At 44.5% G+C, this 19,602-nt stretch overlaps 1 protein-coding gene across 1 annotated transcript in view; it reads right to left on the minus strand.

The window, feature by feature from the left end:
• Positions 1 to 18,963, minus strand: part of mxd4 (MAX dimerization protein 4) — a 27,323-nt gene extending 8,360 nt beyond the window's left edge. The window contains exons 1-3 of the mRNA XM_019861969.1: positions 18,721 to 18,963; positions 18,101 to 18,200; positions 14,931 to 14,960 (exon numbers count right to left, since the gene is read on the minus strand). Of these exons, the coding sequence (XP_019717528.1) occupies positions 14,931 to 14,960; positions 18,101 to 18,200; positions 18,721 to 18,784 (194 nt within the window). The 5' untranslated portion in view covers positions 18,785 to 18,963. The remainder of the gene's footprint in view (positions 1 to 14,930; positions 14,961 to 18,100; positions 18,201 to 18,720) is intronic.
• Between the last annotated feature and the right edge of the window lie 639 nt (positions 18,964 to 19,602).

The raw sequence follows: 19,602 nt of genomic DNA on the forward strand, positions 1-19,602 counted from the left end.
CGGGGGTTGGCAGCAGGGAGGGGGGGGATGGGGGGGGTGGTATTGGTGTTTTTCTGGAAGGGAGCGGGCTTCGAGCGAGTGGATGACTTTCTCTCGGTTTGAAAAAAAAAAAAAAAGGGCTCTTTGAGCGCAGTGTGCTCAGCTGCACCAGGCAGCGCTCCATACACATCATCCAAAGGGTAACTTGAGCCAATGGGCAAGATTCTTGCACCCCACTTCCCCCGTCTGCCTCTCTTGTTCAGAAAAACAAAAACAAGGCGTTGCCTCGTACACTCGCCTGACTACCCGCTTCTGCCCCCAAGAAAATGGACATTTTTTGACGACTTACTCACTGAAACACCTAACCGGTAACCGCATAATTTAGCTGGCATGTAACAACTAGAAATGTGTATACAGATGCACTCCCTCCATTACTTTTAGCCGCAGATGGGCAAATGGCGGCTACATTTGCTTGATCCGCGACAGGGATGAACACTCTTTTAACGGAATGGGAGGATCACTCTTCTCTTGTTCATGAAAACACCAGTTTTCATGCAAGTCTCGCCCTGAGCAGATTAATGTTGTGATAGTGGAGCTATGACTGGAGCTTGACATCATGTTGATGTTCTGTGAAGCTCTCGATTCAAGAAACAGAATGAGCCAGAAAGCTTTGGATGATGCCAGCCACTGATTCATTCTGAGGTACTCGAGTGGGATTCCTGTATGTGAAGCCGGTGACTGAGAAATTTTCAAGGTCAATTTTTTTGAAAAACTGGACATCACTTGTCGCAGGCTGGCTTGTTTTGACACGATTAAGGGTTCATTCGCCACTTACACAGTGGCAACAACGAAGTAGCCCTATTTTCCTAAATCGAGCGCGAAGTGCAGACTAATCCAGACGTCAGCGTACAAGATTTTGAGCCAAAAGAGATGGGATGCTATTAGAATATTTTTAAAATGGTTAATGATTGTAATTGGTCCAAAGAGTTGATTTGTACAGTGATTCAGTGGAAATGTTCAACGCTGATGTCATATTTATGAATGAAATCCAGTGCTTTGCACCATAAATTTCGGCACAGCAAAGAATCTGTCATCCAGCACCTCGATTAAAAACACCCAAATCCTGTTAGACCCTAAACTGTGCTGCAAAAGAAACTAGCTTTTGAAAAATCAAAAATGTAGTCTATTTTTCTTTTTTGTGACCAAATTTGCAGATGCGCTGAGGGCGAGGCAGAAACGCCCACTATCAAATTCACAAACACGCTGAATTAGTCCATTGCCCCGACATGAAAATGACAAGGCGCCCGTTTTTACCTTGAGCGCAGACTACTTTCTGTTACCAAATTGTTGGATGATTCAGAGGCGACGCCACTACGTGTGCCGAAACGCCCAAATGGTCGCAACGCGGCTGGCTCCAAAGATGCTAGACTAGACTTGCATTGCCACGAAAATGAAGTTACGCCCGATTTTAGGCCGAGCGCATGAGAGCCCGTCTACCGAAAGAGGGCCCCTGGAGTTGAATGTTGTAATGGAAGATAAAAAGTTGAATTGGTTTGGTCACAAGTCTAATGTAACACAATTATAATCAATAAATATAAAGCTTCTTCTAGACGAGGGGGGGGGGGGAAACATGGTCTGACAATAAACCACATTTACAGTGTTTAATGGGAGCACTAAAAAGACACCTTGACAAGATATTTGGGTTTGAATTTGTTTACCCTCCACCAAGAAATGTAAAATAATGAGTCATAATTAGCCCCACGATGGGCAGCAGTGGTTCAGTCTGGAAGGTGTTGGTTTGGGTGCCGGAAGAACATAGACTTGGTTAGTACCACAAACGTCTGCTGTTGAGGTGTCCTTGTGACATCTCTGCACGATGGAGCTTTATGGGGTTGCTGTTACAGTGTGCTTTTTATCCTGTGTGATTATAAAAGGAGTAAACATCGAAGTATGCCTCAGGGGGGCCAGCCTCTTCTCGACAATCTCGGGCCCAATGCTGTTCTGCAGCTTTAAATAATATCACACGATCTTCATCAGCAGATCTGGCCAAGTCGTCATGGTAATATGATTGCTCCCTTAAAAAAAAAGGAGAGACTGCAAAATCTACCAACGGCAACAACAATCTGAATGTTCATTTTTAATGGAAAATGAACTTGAAAAATAGTTGAACGATTCCGGTAAAATTTTACCTTTTTCAAATTTCTTTCCTGCACTTTTTCCTTCTGGAAAACATAAAACCAGTTCCACTAGAAACCACCAATCAGTCTCCTGGAGTATCTTAGTGGTGTAGATTGTCTCTTAAGGCTCCAAGGATAAGTCAAAAGATGTCTTCCTTTACATCCAAAGAGTTGTTTTGGGCCTCGCATTACGCTCTTGTTTTACCATTGACATTCTGCATCCTGACTTTCAACAAGTCTGGACAAGACCTTCCTCAAGCACTACATGTTTTTATTGCGGTGTTATTGTGACTGTGTCGAAGAAAAGCTCGCAATGCATCAGACAGGACCAGGTCAAAACTGGCGCAGGATCGTCGACAGCTTCTTCGCCGAGGCACGTGCTTACCCAATGAGGAGACGCACACTCGTATTTAGCACAGTTCATTTCTAGGGGGATGTGACTCCGACTCCCTCCCACCCCGCCTCACTCACTTTTGTTATTCCCAAGTCAAGCCCTGGTCACGCTATGTTTATCAGATGGCCCAAAACAGCCAAGCAAAGTGTGGCACCACAATGTTGTGCACATGAAGGAGAGCGGACAGATTGCAGCGTCTGGTATGCAGGGGTCTGAATCACATCACATTTTCCAATTTGTCTGGCTTCAACAGTGGAAGCTCTTTGATTCGGAGGTCATAAATACTGTCGCAGTCAGAAACGACGTTTACAAGAGTTAGTTAAAGATGTAAAAGGATAAGAATTTCTTGGGGCTTTTGTTTGATGAAACATTTGAAAATGGTTCCTGGTGTGGTAGTTTTTAAAAAGGATAGCTTTAGAGTGTCCGTCTAATTGTCCGTCAATTTGGAGTTACGTCTTCCCTCAGAGGGCCGCTATGACAGTGAAACCACAAAATTATTACTTGTCCACAAAAAACTGATTACTAGTTCTGAAATCAGTCAATTCTAATAGTTTGTTCGATTATTGTTCAAGTGAGTGTAACTGGGGAGCAAATTTATTGCAAATTCTCAACGTTATTTATTACATATGACAATTTGACATTTCGCTACAGATTTTAGCAAGTTGACACATATGATTTGCTTTCGCGGGCTCCATAAAATGACCTGGCGGGCCGGATCTGGCCCCCCGGGCCTTGAGTTTGACACCTGCGGTCTAAACGCGAAACAACTGTTGCACAAGCGTGCATTGTTTCGCCTGCAAAAGAAAAATCCAAGACGCTGGCTTAAGTCTGCAATTCAATTTGACGTGGAGTCACGTCTGCAGTGAGGCAACCACCTGACTGCTCTCACGTGCGTACTACCACGGGATGAGTTGTGTCTGATCTCTGGCCTTCCCTCACCGCCTCCCTCCATGAGCGGCTGAGTGCCAAAAGAAAGCCAAAGCAGAGAGCGGAAAAGGAACTTTGCTGAAACTGGAGCAAGCTATTTAAACTGCTGACTTGCGCTCCAAGGTTACGCGGGTCCGGATCGGGCCGTTCTCACAAGATTCCCTTGGTCGACAAACAACAATGACTATTTTAAGTCAACGTCAAAAGCTGTGTTTGTGTGAGCTGTACCAGAGACGTCACGTGAACATGGCCGGTCTGACACTATCCTGGAGACAACAGCTCATTCTAGCAGGGACTTATGAGTGCACAAAGGGGGGGCAGGTTATGAGAAGGCCAGCCAGTGCAAACAACAGACCCTCAACCCTCACTCGCTCGTTCGCTGCGCCGCTTAATGAGGCTGCTGCGGCCCAGCAAATTCCTCAGCCCGTATGCAGAGGAACGAGTGGCTTGATTGGCACACAGCCAATCTGGCTAAATGAAGGTCAACAGTCATCGGGAGCCCCACCCCCCACCCCACCCGCTCCCCTTTTCCAGCGTTTCCTCAAACCGCTCGCTCTTGCGGAGAAAAGAAAAAATCCAGGTCTCTGGGGTTTGAGCCCACAAAATAACATTTTAGGATGAGGATCATCTTGGCAGCTGTAGAAGCACCTGAACTTTACACCGTCATGGCACGAGATGCCAGTTGGGCTCAGCTAATAATGTTATGATTGGCCACCTTTATCTGATTAAGATAAAGAATAAACTGCATAAACCGTGTAACATCATAGCAGCGTGACAAGGTCAGCCCCGCCAATGGATTCAACAAAGACAAACATGACACCGTGTCAGAATCTGTTTAAGAAAAGGCATCGTGTCGTGTGATAGTTCTGTGTCAGGCAATCAGCAAAATGCATGTCCGCCCCATCGATAACATGAAGTCAGTATATCAAATCACAGGATGACAAGAATCCATGGATGTGCTGAGCAGAATCGTACCACCTGGGTGAACATTTTCAGAGTTTTGACAAATCATCCATCCATCCATCCATTCATTTTCTGATCGGCTTATCCTCGCGAGGGTGGCGGGCGTGCTGGAGCCTATCCCAGCTGCCTTCGGGCAGTAGGCGGGGCACACCCTGAACCGGTTGCCAGCCAATCGCAGGGCACACAGAGACGAACAACTATGCAGGCTCACACTCACACCTCGGCACAAGTCACAGTGTTCCAATAACCTGGTGAAAACAGGCCTCGTGATATGCTGCCACCTATTGGTCTGGAGTGTAATTACACCGACAACGGAAAACGAATTTGTCAAGAAGTCGGAACAGAACGGAGGTATTCGATCATAAACATCTGCGAATGCAGTTGTGAAGTCCTAATGACGGTAAATACTTGATTATGGCATAAATATAAAACAAGCAAATGAAAAACAGCAGGTACGGCGGTAATCCGGCCTGCCTTCCTGTGCTGTGTGGCAACCTATTCTTACGCCAGTCGGTAGTCTTCACTAAACTGCGGCATAATTCAAAGCCGAACTTCCTCATTTGATGTGGCAAAATTTGCTGATGTCTTACTTAAGATGAACCGTGGGAAAGAAAATATAATGCACGGTACTTTGCCCTTGAGGCTTTCTTCCAATCATGTTATCCTACTGCGGTACGAAAATGTTGTTTTTGGCTTTCAAACAGAAACTGCTCCCCGGCACCCCACCCCCGCACTCAGCCGCCTATTTGGCAGTCAAAGTGAATCACCTCGCGTGAGTGTGAATCACCACGGTGCAACTGGTGTAATTTAGGCTAGCCTAGCTGTGGTGGTTCCACATCTGGCCGGCAGGTCTCCGGTGCGCACGCGGCACATTTGTGCGGAGGAGGGCTCGGGGCCGGTGAAGGAACCTACCCCGGGGCCAAGTAGCCAATAGCCATCCAAACACGTCTACAGTGGGCCTTTCAGCAACTCCTCATCAGTCTCCCTGTCGCCCTGCCCTCAACGTGTTTACATTTAACTCACATCACATGTGCTGCCTGTGAAAACAAGCGTGGACGTGAGAGTGGCCATGTATCCCACATGCACGCGAGAGGTGCAGCGTGAGAGGCCTCTCTCGCCTTGATATGAAATGTCAGTCACACAGGGACAAGACGTGTTTGTTTTCTGTCATCCGCGCCCCCCCCCCCCGACCATCTCTCAGCCCAGCGACAACTGCAAGACGAGACAGACGTGTACGCGTCCCCCATAAACACCATCTCTTGACGGCGGCAACATGACGCCGGCGTTCTCACATGACTGTGCGCTGACACGCAAGCGGCATTTACTTCACTCAGCACTCGAAACTCGGCGATTGAACAACAGGAAAGCGAAGCGTGCTCGTGTTTCGAAAGGAGTATTTCCATTGCCGCGTGCTTGGGGAATGCCATGTGAGCGCAGGTCATTTGACTTTTTTTTTTTTTTCCTCCTTCAACATACAAGCCCTGTGTGAACACGGATCATGACAAAATCCCTTCCTCAGCGCAGGCTGCTTACACTGGTCTTAAGAGGAAAGCAGATGTCAAATAGAAGCTAAAGAGGAGCGCGTGCAAAGCAAAAAGAAAAGCAGATCAGAAAGGAGAGGAGGACGCTAAAGAAAGGCTTTCCCTGTGCGTCTCAGAATCATTTCAGCACAATGTCAAATGACAGACTTGGACGGTAATTGCCTTCCGCTGTGAGCTCGCAGGAGGTACATGTTCCACATGTCGGGACGGACTAGCACGGACAAGTTCCGAGAGCTCAATAAACACATTCCCCTGACATGGACGCGCTCAGATTTTCGAACGTAGCCCTGTCAATGATTAGCACACAGGAATCCTGTGACATGACAGAAGAGCTCAGCATCAATGTTTACTGTAACACGGGATTAGGAACAGTGGTGTGGGCGCCACCCAACCGAGCGGAGGAGCGGAACAAATTTGGAAGGTAAAACGAAGGCACAGTACAGCCACTGAAGTTGAGCGCACTGAAGTTGCATGAGTAACCTTTTTTTTTTTTTTTAAATATAATAATAATAATAGGCTTTTGAAAATAGACAAACATTTTGAGCCCATTATGAAACCTCAGTTCAGCGAGCATCAGGGGTGTGCACCTCTCCAGTAAAAAATGATTCGATACGCAACTTTGATACTTATAAATGATATTTCAAGAACGCATCGGGTCCATTCAGCGGGATTGCAATTAGATTAGATTTGGGACGGCTCAGTTTGAGACGGTATAATGCGATGAGTTTCCTGTTATCTCACAGACGATTCAATTCGTAGCGTGATGCATTTCAAAGTGGAACAATTCGATTCGGAATCAATTTGATGCGCTCGTATCTTTTAAGTCAAGACCGATTTTCCGATTCAAATTGTTTTCTTGTCACACTCGTAAGCATTAATTGATGAAGTCGCAGTTTGGCCTTATTTGATGGCGTTTCGGTTTTGTTTTGCCTCAAGTATTACAATAAAAAATGGAACGCCATTCTTTACGAGACCTCTGCTGAGTATCGTTTCCTGTATACTTTTGTGTTTGTGGACCACCATCATGCACAAAGTCAGGCAAGATTTCAGAAAATCTGGAAAGACCAAAGCATGCCTCATGAGTTTGTGTGTTTCCTTTTTCCTTGGCTTTTTTTTGGGGGGTGGGGGGGGGTGGTGGAAAAAAAAAGACAAGTAAGCTTCATAAAGACGTTTAAACCGGAAACACATTTTGCTGTTTTGACCTTTGCAAAACACAAGAGCTGCAAACAAGTAATCCGGAAGAGATTGCGTTCCACCTCACAAGGTTCACATTTCTTTTTGTAATTTTTTTTCACCTTCCTGAACAACAGAAAACGTTCTGTGGCCATCGAGTATTGCAGTAATTGTCAGCCTTGGTGACTTCCCGTGCGCAAAAAAAAAAAAAAAAAAAAAAAAAAAAACCCCTCTCCCTGCTGCAAAAGGCCCCTCTTACTTAACACTGCATTCTAGCATCTGTGTGCATACTCTGCTGACCTAAATTTCAGGCTGGCTGCTCCACACACAGCGGCCACGTCCCTCCCTATGGCAACGTTCAAGAATGTCTCAGCCTCCGCCTGCATGCAAAGCAGCCAGCTTGCTTTCCTCCCTGCTGTTAGCCTCATGTGTTCTTTCATTGTTTTCCTGCCACTCCAACACACCCCGATGCAAAGCTTGCGCCTAATTAAAGTGCAAACTTCACTTTTACCCCCTTTTTTACAAGCATCAGCTGTTTGGCGAACGTTTTGCTACCCGCACAGCAACATGACGTTCGCCGCCATGGAGCGGTTACACCTGAGAAGCACCAGTAGTGGATTGCTGATTTTTTTTTTTACACTTTAGCCATGTGCCAGACTGTCCTCCAGGCTTTGACCTGACAAAACCAATGAAAAAAGTCTTTAAAAAGATTTTTGGGTGATGAAATTCCCAGTAGCATGGATAAGTGCATCGCGCATCTAAGACTTAACTTTGCACGTATCAGCAAGATGACAAAAAGAGTTTACAGAAGCGATATTAAAGCCAGGCACGATGGAGTGCTAACAGGCTAGCGCTAGCTGCTACCTGCTACTGTACATGCATTGTCACTTGTATCAAAGGTGCACAGCTTTATTGGTTTTATCATTGACTATTCATATTGTGCTACTTTTGACGCAGCAAATTACAGCATGACTCATAACATCACCTTTATGATTCATAGATCAAGTTGAGTCTCAGTGTTACGCTCTACCAATAGCAGAACTTGTGGTGAGCATGTCTGGCTCGCAGCTCTGTTGTTCAGGGGTTCAAGTCTCAGCTCCATCCATTCCTCCCACGTTCAAAATACAGGCGTGTTATGCTAGCTTCCTCAAGGACTTTCTATTGTCCATCGATATGAAGGTGAGGGTGAAAGGCTATTATGTGATTCACTGCTACTTGTCCAAATCCACTTGGCTGTAGCTCACATGCAACCCGAATCAGGACAAGTGCTTTGGAAAACAGATGATGGATAAGTACATTCCTCATTAAATAGGTGGCGAAGTGAGCAAATTGGAAGTGGGCCAGTCTCCTGCAACAGATTGCATTTGGCCTCATAGAATCCATCTGTTTTAAGATTTAAAAACAAAAACAGGAAACACATATTGAATGTGTCACTATTCATTTCATGCATTTTAGCCCTCTGTGACAGGACACTTGGATATAAAAATCAACCTAAAGACAGCCATCTTAGCCTCTGGGAACGCAACTAGCACGTACGCAATGTTTCTCAAAGGCATGTTTTTTTGTTTTTTTTTCCCCCCCCCAAACAAGTGCGTGCAGCTGCATTTCTTTGTTGTGTGCGCAGCTGCATGAAATTTGAAGCAGGATTCTCCCACTGTTTAACCGTTCTTAGTAGAGCTGTCACTCACAGTGACTTTGATTGTCCATAAATCTGTGGATCATATCCTTGATGAATTGTTTGCCGTGTAGAAAGGAGACGGCGCATATGTTTCTTTTCTATTCCCGGGTTATGTTTTACAATGTCCACAAATCATTTGCCAAGTGGGAGACTTTACATTTCAACCGACGAAAAGTAGGGCCGACTATTTATGAAGCTGTTTTTCAGTGCATTGCGATGCATCGTAAGATTGGGGATGTTTTGCGCATAGCACATGACTTTGTCTGCGGGTCACTACACCCTCATGAGGAATGTATGTGACGGTGTGGCATTTTGAGGAAGTTAAACACAAAGGCCAGATGTAGTAATGAGCCACATAAATGTTCTCCCCTACCCCCCAAAAAAAGAAAAAGAAAAAAATGCCTGGAATATCGCTGTGCTGCTGTAACGTCTTTTCATGACACAAGTCCTGAAATGACCTCGACTGCATTCCCATAGCGGGATGCAATCTGCATTTAAACTGTCCGACCAGCCACCATCCACATCAACAGTGGGTCACAAGAGAGGATTTATAACTTCACAAGAAGAGCGACTGGCACAGATGAGTGTTGGCATAGAAGCCGGATAACAGCGATAAAGGCCCTCTGTGAGAGAAGGGAGGGTTGAAGGGTGTGGGGGGTGGGGGGTGCTGCTCTCCCTCTCCTAACCGCCTCAGGTTTCTGCTGACTCAGTGACTTTTATGGGGTGAAAAAGTAGAGGTGGAATGAGGAGAAGGTAACAGAAAAAGCAGATGTGGCCTGTAGAGATAGAAAAAGAGCAGAAACGAAGGCGGTAGAGTAGCCATCACGCCATAACTCAAACACACACTTGCATTCATGAGGCCGGCTTCACTCAAGAGCCCCCCCACCCCTCTTCCCTCCCCTTCCCAAAGCCAAATAAGTCATTTATCACAGCTGGGAGCGCAAGACACCGGGAGAGTAAATTTAATTAGAGGGAAGCTTAGAGCGTGGCCAAGTGCATTCAAAAGTAAATTTAAATTGAAAGCCCAACAGTTGCTGCACAGTTGCTGTGGCGGGATGTACAGTGGTACCCTCGATTTGTACAATTCATAAACTGAGCAAAATACATGGGGGTGGGGGAGAGAAAGATGCCTTAAAAGTCACACAAATACTTGGAGGTCAAACTGGCATCATGAGTGATGTCAAGTGATAAGTCAGCATCCATTTCTCCATCCATCCATTTTCTGATCCGCTTTATCCTCACAAGGGTTGCGGGGGTGCTGTAGCCTATCCCAGCATTCTTCGGGCAGTAGGCGGGGGACACCCTGAACCTGTTGCACACACAGACGAACAACCATGCACACTCATACTCACACCTAGGGACAATTTAGAGTGTTCTATCAGCCTGCCATGCATGTTTTTGGAATGTGGGAGGAAACCGGAGTACCCGGAGAAAACCCACGCAGGCCCGGGGAGAACATGCAAACGCCACAGAGGGAAGCCGCAGCTGGAATTACCTCTGCACTGTGAGGTCGACGCGCAAACCACTGGACCACCGGCCATGCAAAATTTGTTGAAATATTGAAAGACCACAACTCGCGCTTTTATATCACGGTATGAAGTGAATCCCTTCATGTTAATGGTACAGTAAATATCGCAAAATCACATTAACATCCTTGTAAAAATTAGAATGAAAGTATTTCTGAATATTTCTTTAGCTAAGCTAAATTGAGAAAAAAAAATGTTAAAACAACAAGAAAAAACAAAGATTCATGTCATTTTGAGAGCATTTATTGTACAGATCTCAAAACTCAAAATTAAAACTCAGCAGTCTAGCGTGCAAATTATTGCAAACACAAATAACCTTGCACATAGAATAAATATGTAATCTACTATTTTTATGATTATTATTATTATTATTATAATATCTTCGATTATATAAGCTTTTCATGGCTGATGTATGAGGTATCTTCCCGATTAACTTCTGGTTCGCTGTCGTATGTGTGCTTGCTAACTAAGCTGAGGTATTATTTTCTCTCTCGACACTGATTATTTTCTCTCCCAATTAACTGTTCATGCTTGACTACTCTCCGCTGTAATGCGGCGACTTCTTTTCAACGTGTGCTGTACAACCAAGGCACTCATTAATATGTGACGTGCCTCTCCGTTTCGCCATAGTTTGGCGGTTAGCATGGCTTCTCTGTCTTCTCATATGTGTCACATGATTCGCTATTCCTTGTCCTCCTTTCATGATAATGATACTTATCACAAGTGCATCTTATTTGTTGCCACGGAAGCAAGGATTCGTGATTTAGAGGAAGAGAAGGCTTCGTACCCTGGAAGGGCAGGCTTTAACTGCACTAGCTAGCCAGCACGTGGCTCAAATTTGCTTAGCGCTTAGCATTTCCCAACAGGTTCCTGAGCAGTCGGGAAAGCAGGGAGGGTCAGTGACTATTTGACATGGACACACCGTCTTTTTAAGCAGCTGGTTTAAAAAAAAAAAAAAAAAAAAAAAAAAAAACAAGAGCTGGAGGAGGTGCCGCCAGCGAGCGTTGTTTTTTTTTGGGGGGGGGTCAGACATGCGTGAAGCGTGATGCGACCCAAATAAAAAACATTGGTTTAAAGTACACGTTGAAAGAGATACTACACTTGAGTGGCGATTGTCATGTGAGATGTTAGCATACCACAGAAAACATTACGTGCATGTTTTCATTTTTCTTACAGTTTTTGAGGCGCGAGAGGAGAAATCCAACCAGTCCCAATGGAGTTTCCCAATGTCAAATTTAGAGTGCTTTATTGTTTTAACGTTTTATCTTACATTGGTGTTACAATTCATTTCAAATCACAAGATTACTCATTTAAATTCAAAGAGCGTTTAACGAGTGCTTACCATACAGTATCAATATAACTGAGGTTAACTTTGTTACAGATTTATGCCTTTTATAGTTAGATAAGATAGGAGTAATATATGATGGTATGACATGAGAACAGCTTCAGGTCAACCAGCGTCCTGTCACGGATTAGGTTCAACCTTTAAAAGGCTCGACTGTATACCCAGAGGATAATGAAACTTGCTGGACAAACTTTGGACATCCCGCTTGTCATGTGCGCTGTGAGAAATGAAACCAAGAGCAAACATGGGCGGCGATAAAAATAAAGGCGTAAATCCGAGAGTCAATTGAGGGAAGCATGCACAAACAAAGCAGACCTTCAGCCGCACGCGAGTGGACTCACATTTCCAGTAAACAGGTGACATGTTGGAAAACAACCTCTGCAACTTCACCGTGTCTTGATGTCACAAGAAAAAAAAAAAAAAAAAAAGGAAGCATGCAGGGAGGACGAATTGTCAGCCCAAGTCAGAAATAGGAAGGAAGCCAACCAGTAGAGACAAGCCACATGGCATTTTGGTTTCACAGCAATATGTAAGTTCTTGCTCATGCAGGCCTGTTCCAAAAAAAAAAAAAGCAGCAGCAAAGTCACCGATGAGAGAGTCGAAAGCGAGAGCATCACAGCTGCACTCGGGCTGCAGCAGATAAGCAGGTCGCATCAGGACACAGGGCCCTGTCGGACGCTGCTGGCACCCACCCAGATAACAGGACATAAATACAAGCAGCCCGCCTCTTAAACAGCAGACAGCTTGGTGAGAGCCAGCCAGTTTGCTATTAATAATGTCAAGAAAATATTTGCAGAAGCACCTTTGAGAGGGGGGAAAAAAAAAACCACACCTCCGCTAGCATAAAATCTTCAAGGAGTGCTTTCAGTTGAATGATTGTTCTGTTAAAAATGTATCCTACATTTAAGATGAATGACAGGTTAAAACTGAAAGGACAGCTATTTTCCAAAATTGTATCATGGGAAAGCAAATAAAAATGTCACATGCTCATGGCAAAATGGACAAAATCCCCCAACAATTCAAATTTAGCTTATCATCTTCCTTTGGACGCTCACTTCCTGGATCCATCCATGCAGCCATCCGACCATTCATTTTCTATACCGCGTGTCCTCATCTCGGGTCATGGTTAACCAGAGCCTATCACAGCGTGGCTTTGGGTGAGAGGCAGAGTACGCCCTCGATTGGTCACTAGCCAACTGCAGGGCACATGAGGACCAACAAGCAATCACACTCACATTCACGCCTACAAACAAATTAAAGTCTTTAATTAACCGAGCATGCATTTGGGCATTGAATCACTACTACCACTACTGCCTTGTGGCATGTCAAGTCGATCTCCAGTTGTCACCTTGCCAACCACGTGAACGTCGAGTACAAGGATACCTCAATTTGACCGAACAAAGGCGGTGAGTCAGGACTCAAATAGTAACGCCACCCTGGAGTGCATCCGAAGGCGTGAGGGGCAGGCGATTGAGGTTTTATTTGGAAACGATACCGGCCCGGCAGCAGATTAATCTCGGGTGGCCAAATACTTATGGAGCTGGTTGAGCAGGAAAGCTGACGTCTTACAATATGTTTATGAATCAACAACTGACTGATAACATCGACTGAGGCTCTACGTTGATTTGTTTTATTATCTGCGAGACTCATCAAAGACTCATTCTTCTTTGTTTGAGTCATTGTTGCTTCAAAGGTATTTTTATTTTTATATATATATCAAGTCAAATCAAGTCAAGTACAACTTTATTGTCAAATGCGATGACATTTCCTCCCTCTTAAAAAGACAACAGACAACAAGAGGAGCCGCTGCGGGTGCTAAACTGAATCATGCAATAATCAGGTCAATAATGCTTCCAATGCAACACAGGCTTTTACAGCTGTCCAGTCAAATAATTGGGCTTGATTTCATTTTCTGCCTGCATGTTGGCCACTGTTGTCTGAGGCTACATCTACAGACAGTTGGATGAAGAGCGTTAGGAAGTATTTGGACAGGACTTCCTCTCCTAATGCTCTTGATGTGAAGAAAAATACAGAGGCAGAAGGAAATTTAAAATGAAACACATTTTTAGTCTTTTTTGGGGGGGGGGCGGCTAAAGCTATTTCATTTTTACTGAGTATGTTGACTGGCAAAATACAGGCTTGTTTTGCAGGTGAGACCGATTACCATTTTTTTGGTATGTTTCTTAGTTATTTCGCAAAATTACGCAAAAAGTACAACATAACCTTTTCACAAACACCTGAAGAAAAAAAAATATTTTCTTCACCTTGGCGAAGGTCTACACATTCCTAAGTGCCTCTGACTGGTCATTTCAGTTTGCTGCTATAGTGCCACCTGTTACTTTGGCATGTCCTTAATACTCTACGGACTTTGAACTTTGTTTTGGACTCTGTAGCGGGCATAAAAATAACATTTTAATCATACCGATGTGTATGTGTCATCAGAGCGATAATGACGATAAGGAAAATGCTTCAAGGGGGTATTACTGGTATGCGTTGGCTTGCGTGTGGACGTCATACAGCTTTTGTCCATAACCACACCCGCGGTCGGACATGAGGTAACTCTTGTGTCTCAACATCTGCAGCGTAATCACACTTCTCCGTCTTGTCTCAAGGTGGAATATGCCCATGCATGTTCTCCTCCGTTCAGCACGTCCATTCACAGACATGTGACTTACTAATCCTTCAACGTGGATGACTGTGTTTCACATACGCGTACAAACACTCGACCTCACACACCCATTGCTACCTCGGCTCACATGCTGATAGTCACATCAGCTGTTTCCTAAATCCTCTTGGCCAGGCTTTTTTTTTTCTTAAGAGTCAATGAAAGCAGCTCGGGGTTGACCTTGACGCAAAAGAAAAAAAGCAGCACTAATAGAGGCAATTTCATGACTTCATTTTTCTCTTCAATGGAGCAGCATTTCGATTTACACTCATTACAGGATTACCTGTATTTCCATACAAGGAAGTGAAACCAAGACATATCTTATCAGTATGACAGCCAACTGTTTGAGAACGTATGATCTGTTTGTTTTTCTGCTTCACGAAAAAAAAATGGAATTGATTCAATCTCCTGCTCTTTGAAGAAGACATCTGTGGCACCTGCAGCAATCTACTCTCCTGGAGTGCGTGGAACTTGCAACTGTTGGCTGAAGAGACATGCACGCACACACACACACACGTGCACACAAACACACAACACAGTCGAACCTGAAATGCAGCCTTACCTGTGTTTCTCCAGCTCATTGTGTGACGATCTGAAAGAAAACAGACAAAAGATGAAGATGAGTCTCAAAATACGATGTGCATGTTTTGGCAGACTACACCCTGAACTGAAGTCAGTCAGTCACAGTGTGACTCTGAAAAAGACATTGATTGGGAATTGATTCCGCACTAGCTCGGCAAATCACTATGTATGGTCAATATGGACCAATTCAGAGTCGCAGAAAATTTGGACTGATTACGCTTTATGTTTGGCCATTGCTGTTCCTGTTAAGCACCATAGAGAAGACACCACCCGTCAACATAAAAGGCTTCCTTGAATATTTTGTTGATCATCTGACCCAAAGACTCTAAAAGTCATCACAAGTGAAGTGAGTTTGGAAAACTGAGCCGCTACTTTGCTTCCAATTGACTTTCTTATATAACAGAAATGCATCCACGTCCCACTCAATTTGTAAGTGGACCCAATTCAAATATGAGTAAAACCACTCCTCACACTCTTGCAACAAAATGCAAGCTTGGTGAAGACAAGAGTATCATAGTTCAGTCTGATGTGGCATGTGTCCAAAAAAAAAAAAGTCATTTCAGGACACCCCCGCCTTGCCCACACCAACAAATGGCATGCATGCTGATCGTACAGCAGTGTGGATAACAACACGCCCCTCAGACGTCTGGAGGCCTAGACGCTGCAGAATTCCACAGCGTGAGGGTTATTCCGGGGAGACCCCCCCCCTCCCCCCAGTTATGATATGCAGACCCGGGAACAGCAAGGACACTGCGGGGCCTCTTGTTGATGCGGCCGTCATGGATACCGTGGCAATAAAAACAAAAACAGGGACAACAAAAGTGTGGAGTGGGAAGGGGGGGCGGGAGCAGGCACACAACAAGCCCTTTCACATTTCGCGAACGGTTTGAGGGCCCTTGTTCTGGCGAAGCAGCGGTTCCCACAGCTGTGTCGTCGTGCGAAAGGCATCTGTATGGCGACGCACCATGGGATGCGGGTGACATGAAGAAAAAGTCGTCTGTTGAAAGGGGAAGTCGACTGAAACACTTTTTTTCACAAAAACTTGTTCTGAGCGGCTCCACTCGTCTAAACACGCGATTTGGATGAATATTATGTTTGTGGGATATGAATTAAGCAGCAATATCCAGCTGTTTTCATCCATCTCAGGGGGCGGCCATTTTGACACTTGCTGTCGACTGAAAATGACATCACAGTTGATCAGGGCTCAGGTATTGACCAATCACGCCTCCGAATACAGTGTTATGGCTAGTGGATCCGCATAAAACATATTATTGTAAATTTTTCTTTTTACTTGACTTCCTCTTTAAAGTCATGGGCAAGTCCCATCACTCACACATGCCTTGAAAGGTTAATACACAGATAGTGCGACATTTTATGTAAAAAAAGAATTGGTTGCAAATGGACAAGTGAACTGCTGTCATAAACTTAGCTCAGTCAGCCCCCATTTTTTTCATGTCAGGCATTTCTGGTTTTGATTCCACAACCGGTGCGACCGAGATGGAGGTATGATTTTGTCATCATTGCATTATGAGGAACAATAGCCTCTTGCGCAGCGATCCTACACAATTGCAGCATCAGAGCCTTGATAGAAGATCTGGAATTGATCTGTGTTACACAGAACCCAACAAAGGTGGGATATTGCTGCAGCTTATACGTATTTCACAGATCAGAATGACATCCCAAAATTGAATTTTAGTTTTTCGTGTTTCCCTTTCACATTGGCGAGGGACGAGTGGGCTGGTGTTTGCTACCAAGTGCGTAGGTAGGTGTCTGTTTCAGCCACCACACCCACCTGCCACTTCGCCATGCATGCCCCTCACCCAGCTGCGCACATAATTGTGCTATGTTGTTAGACAGTCCCAGAGGAATGTGGAAGAGCATAGATTGTAAGACGAAGCTAGCGGGTTCAGGTGGACGAAACTACACTCCTCCGAGTGCAACAGTAGAGTTGTGTGCATGCATGCTTTGACACAGGGTGACGAGAGAATGCTAAATGCCAATATTAAAAGCACAAATACTATAAATAACAACAATAAATGAAATACAAACAAAAAAGCACATCCTAGCTGACTTTGGGTGAGAGAAGGCATAAACAAGCAGACCAACAACCATTCACAGTCACATTCACACCTATGAGCAAGTTAGAGTCTTCAAAAACACTAACAAGCATGATTTTGGAACGTGTCAACAAGTCGGAGTAATTGGAGGAAACCCACACAAGCCCAAGCGACGGCATGCAAAATCATTAAATATTTTTGTAGAAGCATTGCATTATAATTCTCCGCCAATCCACTTTCTATACAGTTAATCCTCAACGTATGCCAGCTGCCGTCAGGTGAGCAGTGAGGTACACCGCGGATGGGTCGCCGACCAATCACAGGACAACTATAGACAAACAACCATTCACTCTCACATTCTCATGGACAACTTAAGAGTCTTCAGTGAACCGAGCATGCATGTTATTAAAATGCACATACAGTTGTTCTAATAAGTGACACACCCTGACAGAATTTGAGAGATGTGCACCATTATTTAAAGATAACCCAAGTGGTCCGGCAAAATACAATAATCTTATCAAAAAAGTGTCAATATTTCACAATTCTACAGAAGTATGTAAATTTTGGAGCACATATGGATATATGGGAATTTTGATGTGGGGTGATTTATTATCTATTTTAGAGGCACCAAGTGCACAATCAGCATCAAGGGAGGACAGGAGTCCCTACCGGAACCTCCAATCTCCAAATTCGCACCCCCCCCCCCCAAACCTCCAAAGGACTGTACAGTACTTGAATTCAGCCTGCACATACAGTAGAAACCCACGTGAAGGGAGAGGTGCGGAAATTAAAGGATTGCAGGTCCTCTGCATGCAGGGGTAGGTGTGTGCGTATGGGTGCCTAAAAAGAAGGGGGCTGCAGAGAGCCTTTTAGCCCATTTAGAGTTGACAGTGTACGCGTGGCAGTGTTTATTAGAAACCAAAACAGAGAGCCCAGCCCAGCCCCAGGCAGCAGAGAGATGGCAGTGTGCAGGAAAACAGCGACTCCTCCCCTCCTCCTCCCCCCGGCTTGCAGCAGCAGCACTCACACCGACATGCGAAGAAGAAGGAGGACAAAAAGAAAAACACAGAAGAAGAGGAGTGCTTAGATGTACCTATTGTTCGGACTTTTTCTGCTTATTGTTGAGCTTTTCGTCTTCTTCCCGGAGTAGTCGCTACTGTACGGTAAAACCGAGGCATATCCGTGTTCTGCCTCTGTAGACACAAACAAATACAAGCGTGCTTTTTTTTTTTTTTTTGCAAAAGTGATGCAGAATAGAGTAAATACGTGAGCTGTCAATGAGTCGTGATATTGTCTTGCTGAAACACAAACACACGCACACACAAACGCCCCGTCATTTTTGCATCTGTCATGATGTTACAAGCTGATGTCACTGTTGTTTACCCATTTCTCCTCCAAAATAACAGCACTCTGCAACACATAATACCCGGAGTTTCTAAGCATAGAGGGAAAAATGCTTATATCTATCAAGTACATGTCCATTTAAAAAAAAAGCAACAACAACAACAAAACTACACGGGGACCAGTTGGCACCCATCGTTTGCTTCACGTCCTATTGTCCAGACACAGTGACATCATACCTGTACCACCAAAATGTCATATCAAACTTCATTTTAGTGCCGAGCATTAGCCGCTACACAAGTCAGCACTTCGTACGGGTTGCAGTTAAAACGTGAATAATTGCTGTCATCGCTTCAATTTGGCTTCAAATACCTCTGTCTCTTCTTTCCAAGTACTCTGCAGCCTCCAGCAGAATTAGAAGCGAATTAAGTTCCATCTTGTTTTTGTCTCAAAAACAAATAGGAGACAGTAAATACACAAGTTTACATAAAGTGTTGGAATGGAAATGTTAACCCCAAAAAAATGTTTCAGTCCGGTGTGTGTACGAGGGTATTAACAGTTCTGAGTCTTGGCGACTCCAAACTACAGTAGCAACAATCTACAGCACCTCACTAACTCGGTGAAGTGAATGATGTCATTCTTGTCCAATTGGGAAAGAGCTAAGGCGGGCTTTTTAGTCTCGATTTCAACCAGTGAGCGAGAGGAAAGTGTTAGCATGGAATCTGATTGGCTCGACACCGTTTAAAGTAACCGGGGACATACCCTAGCAACAGCCCGCCTTCTTCCACATGGTTGGTGTGACGTATACATAAGCAACACATGATTGGTTAGAAGCACTCATATGGGCGTTTCTCACGGCTGAACTGGCCACCGTTGTTTTGGTTACCAAACTTCTCAGGAGTTTGCGCTTGACTTTAGACCGGAAGTAACTGTATAGGCCGAAAAGTTTCAAAAAATATGAATAAAATTCAATCTTTTCAGTGTGTGTAGTAAGGTGGAGTGTTAGAGGGAATAGTTTATTCATTTCCAGCCCATGTTATTTTGAATATTTTGTGTGAGGCCAGTGGAAATTGGAGCTGTGGTCTTTATGAGTGCTGTGAGCTGAATGAAAAGCATGAATTGTTATTTTGCTTGATGCCTTGGAAATACTGTACAATGAAAATGGCAAGATGCAGAATAGTTCACTGTGTCGCTCACTCCTGGTCCTGGCAGAATGTTTTTTAATTGACTGCACTGTAAATTTCAAGAATAGCA

Source organism: Hippocampus comes, unplaced genomic scaffold (assembly GCF_001891065.2).
Source record: "Hippocampus comes isolate QL1 unplaced genomic scaffold, H_comes_QL1_v1.1 scaffold7, whole genome shotgun sequence".
Lineage (NCBI taxonomy): Eukaryota > Metazoa > Chordata > Actinopteri > Syngnathiformes > Syngnathidae > Hippocampus > Hippocampus comes.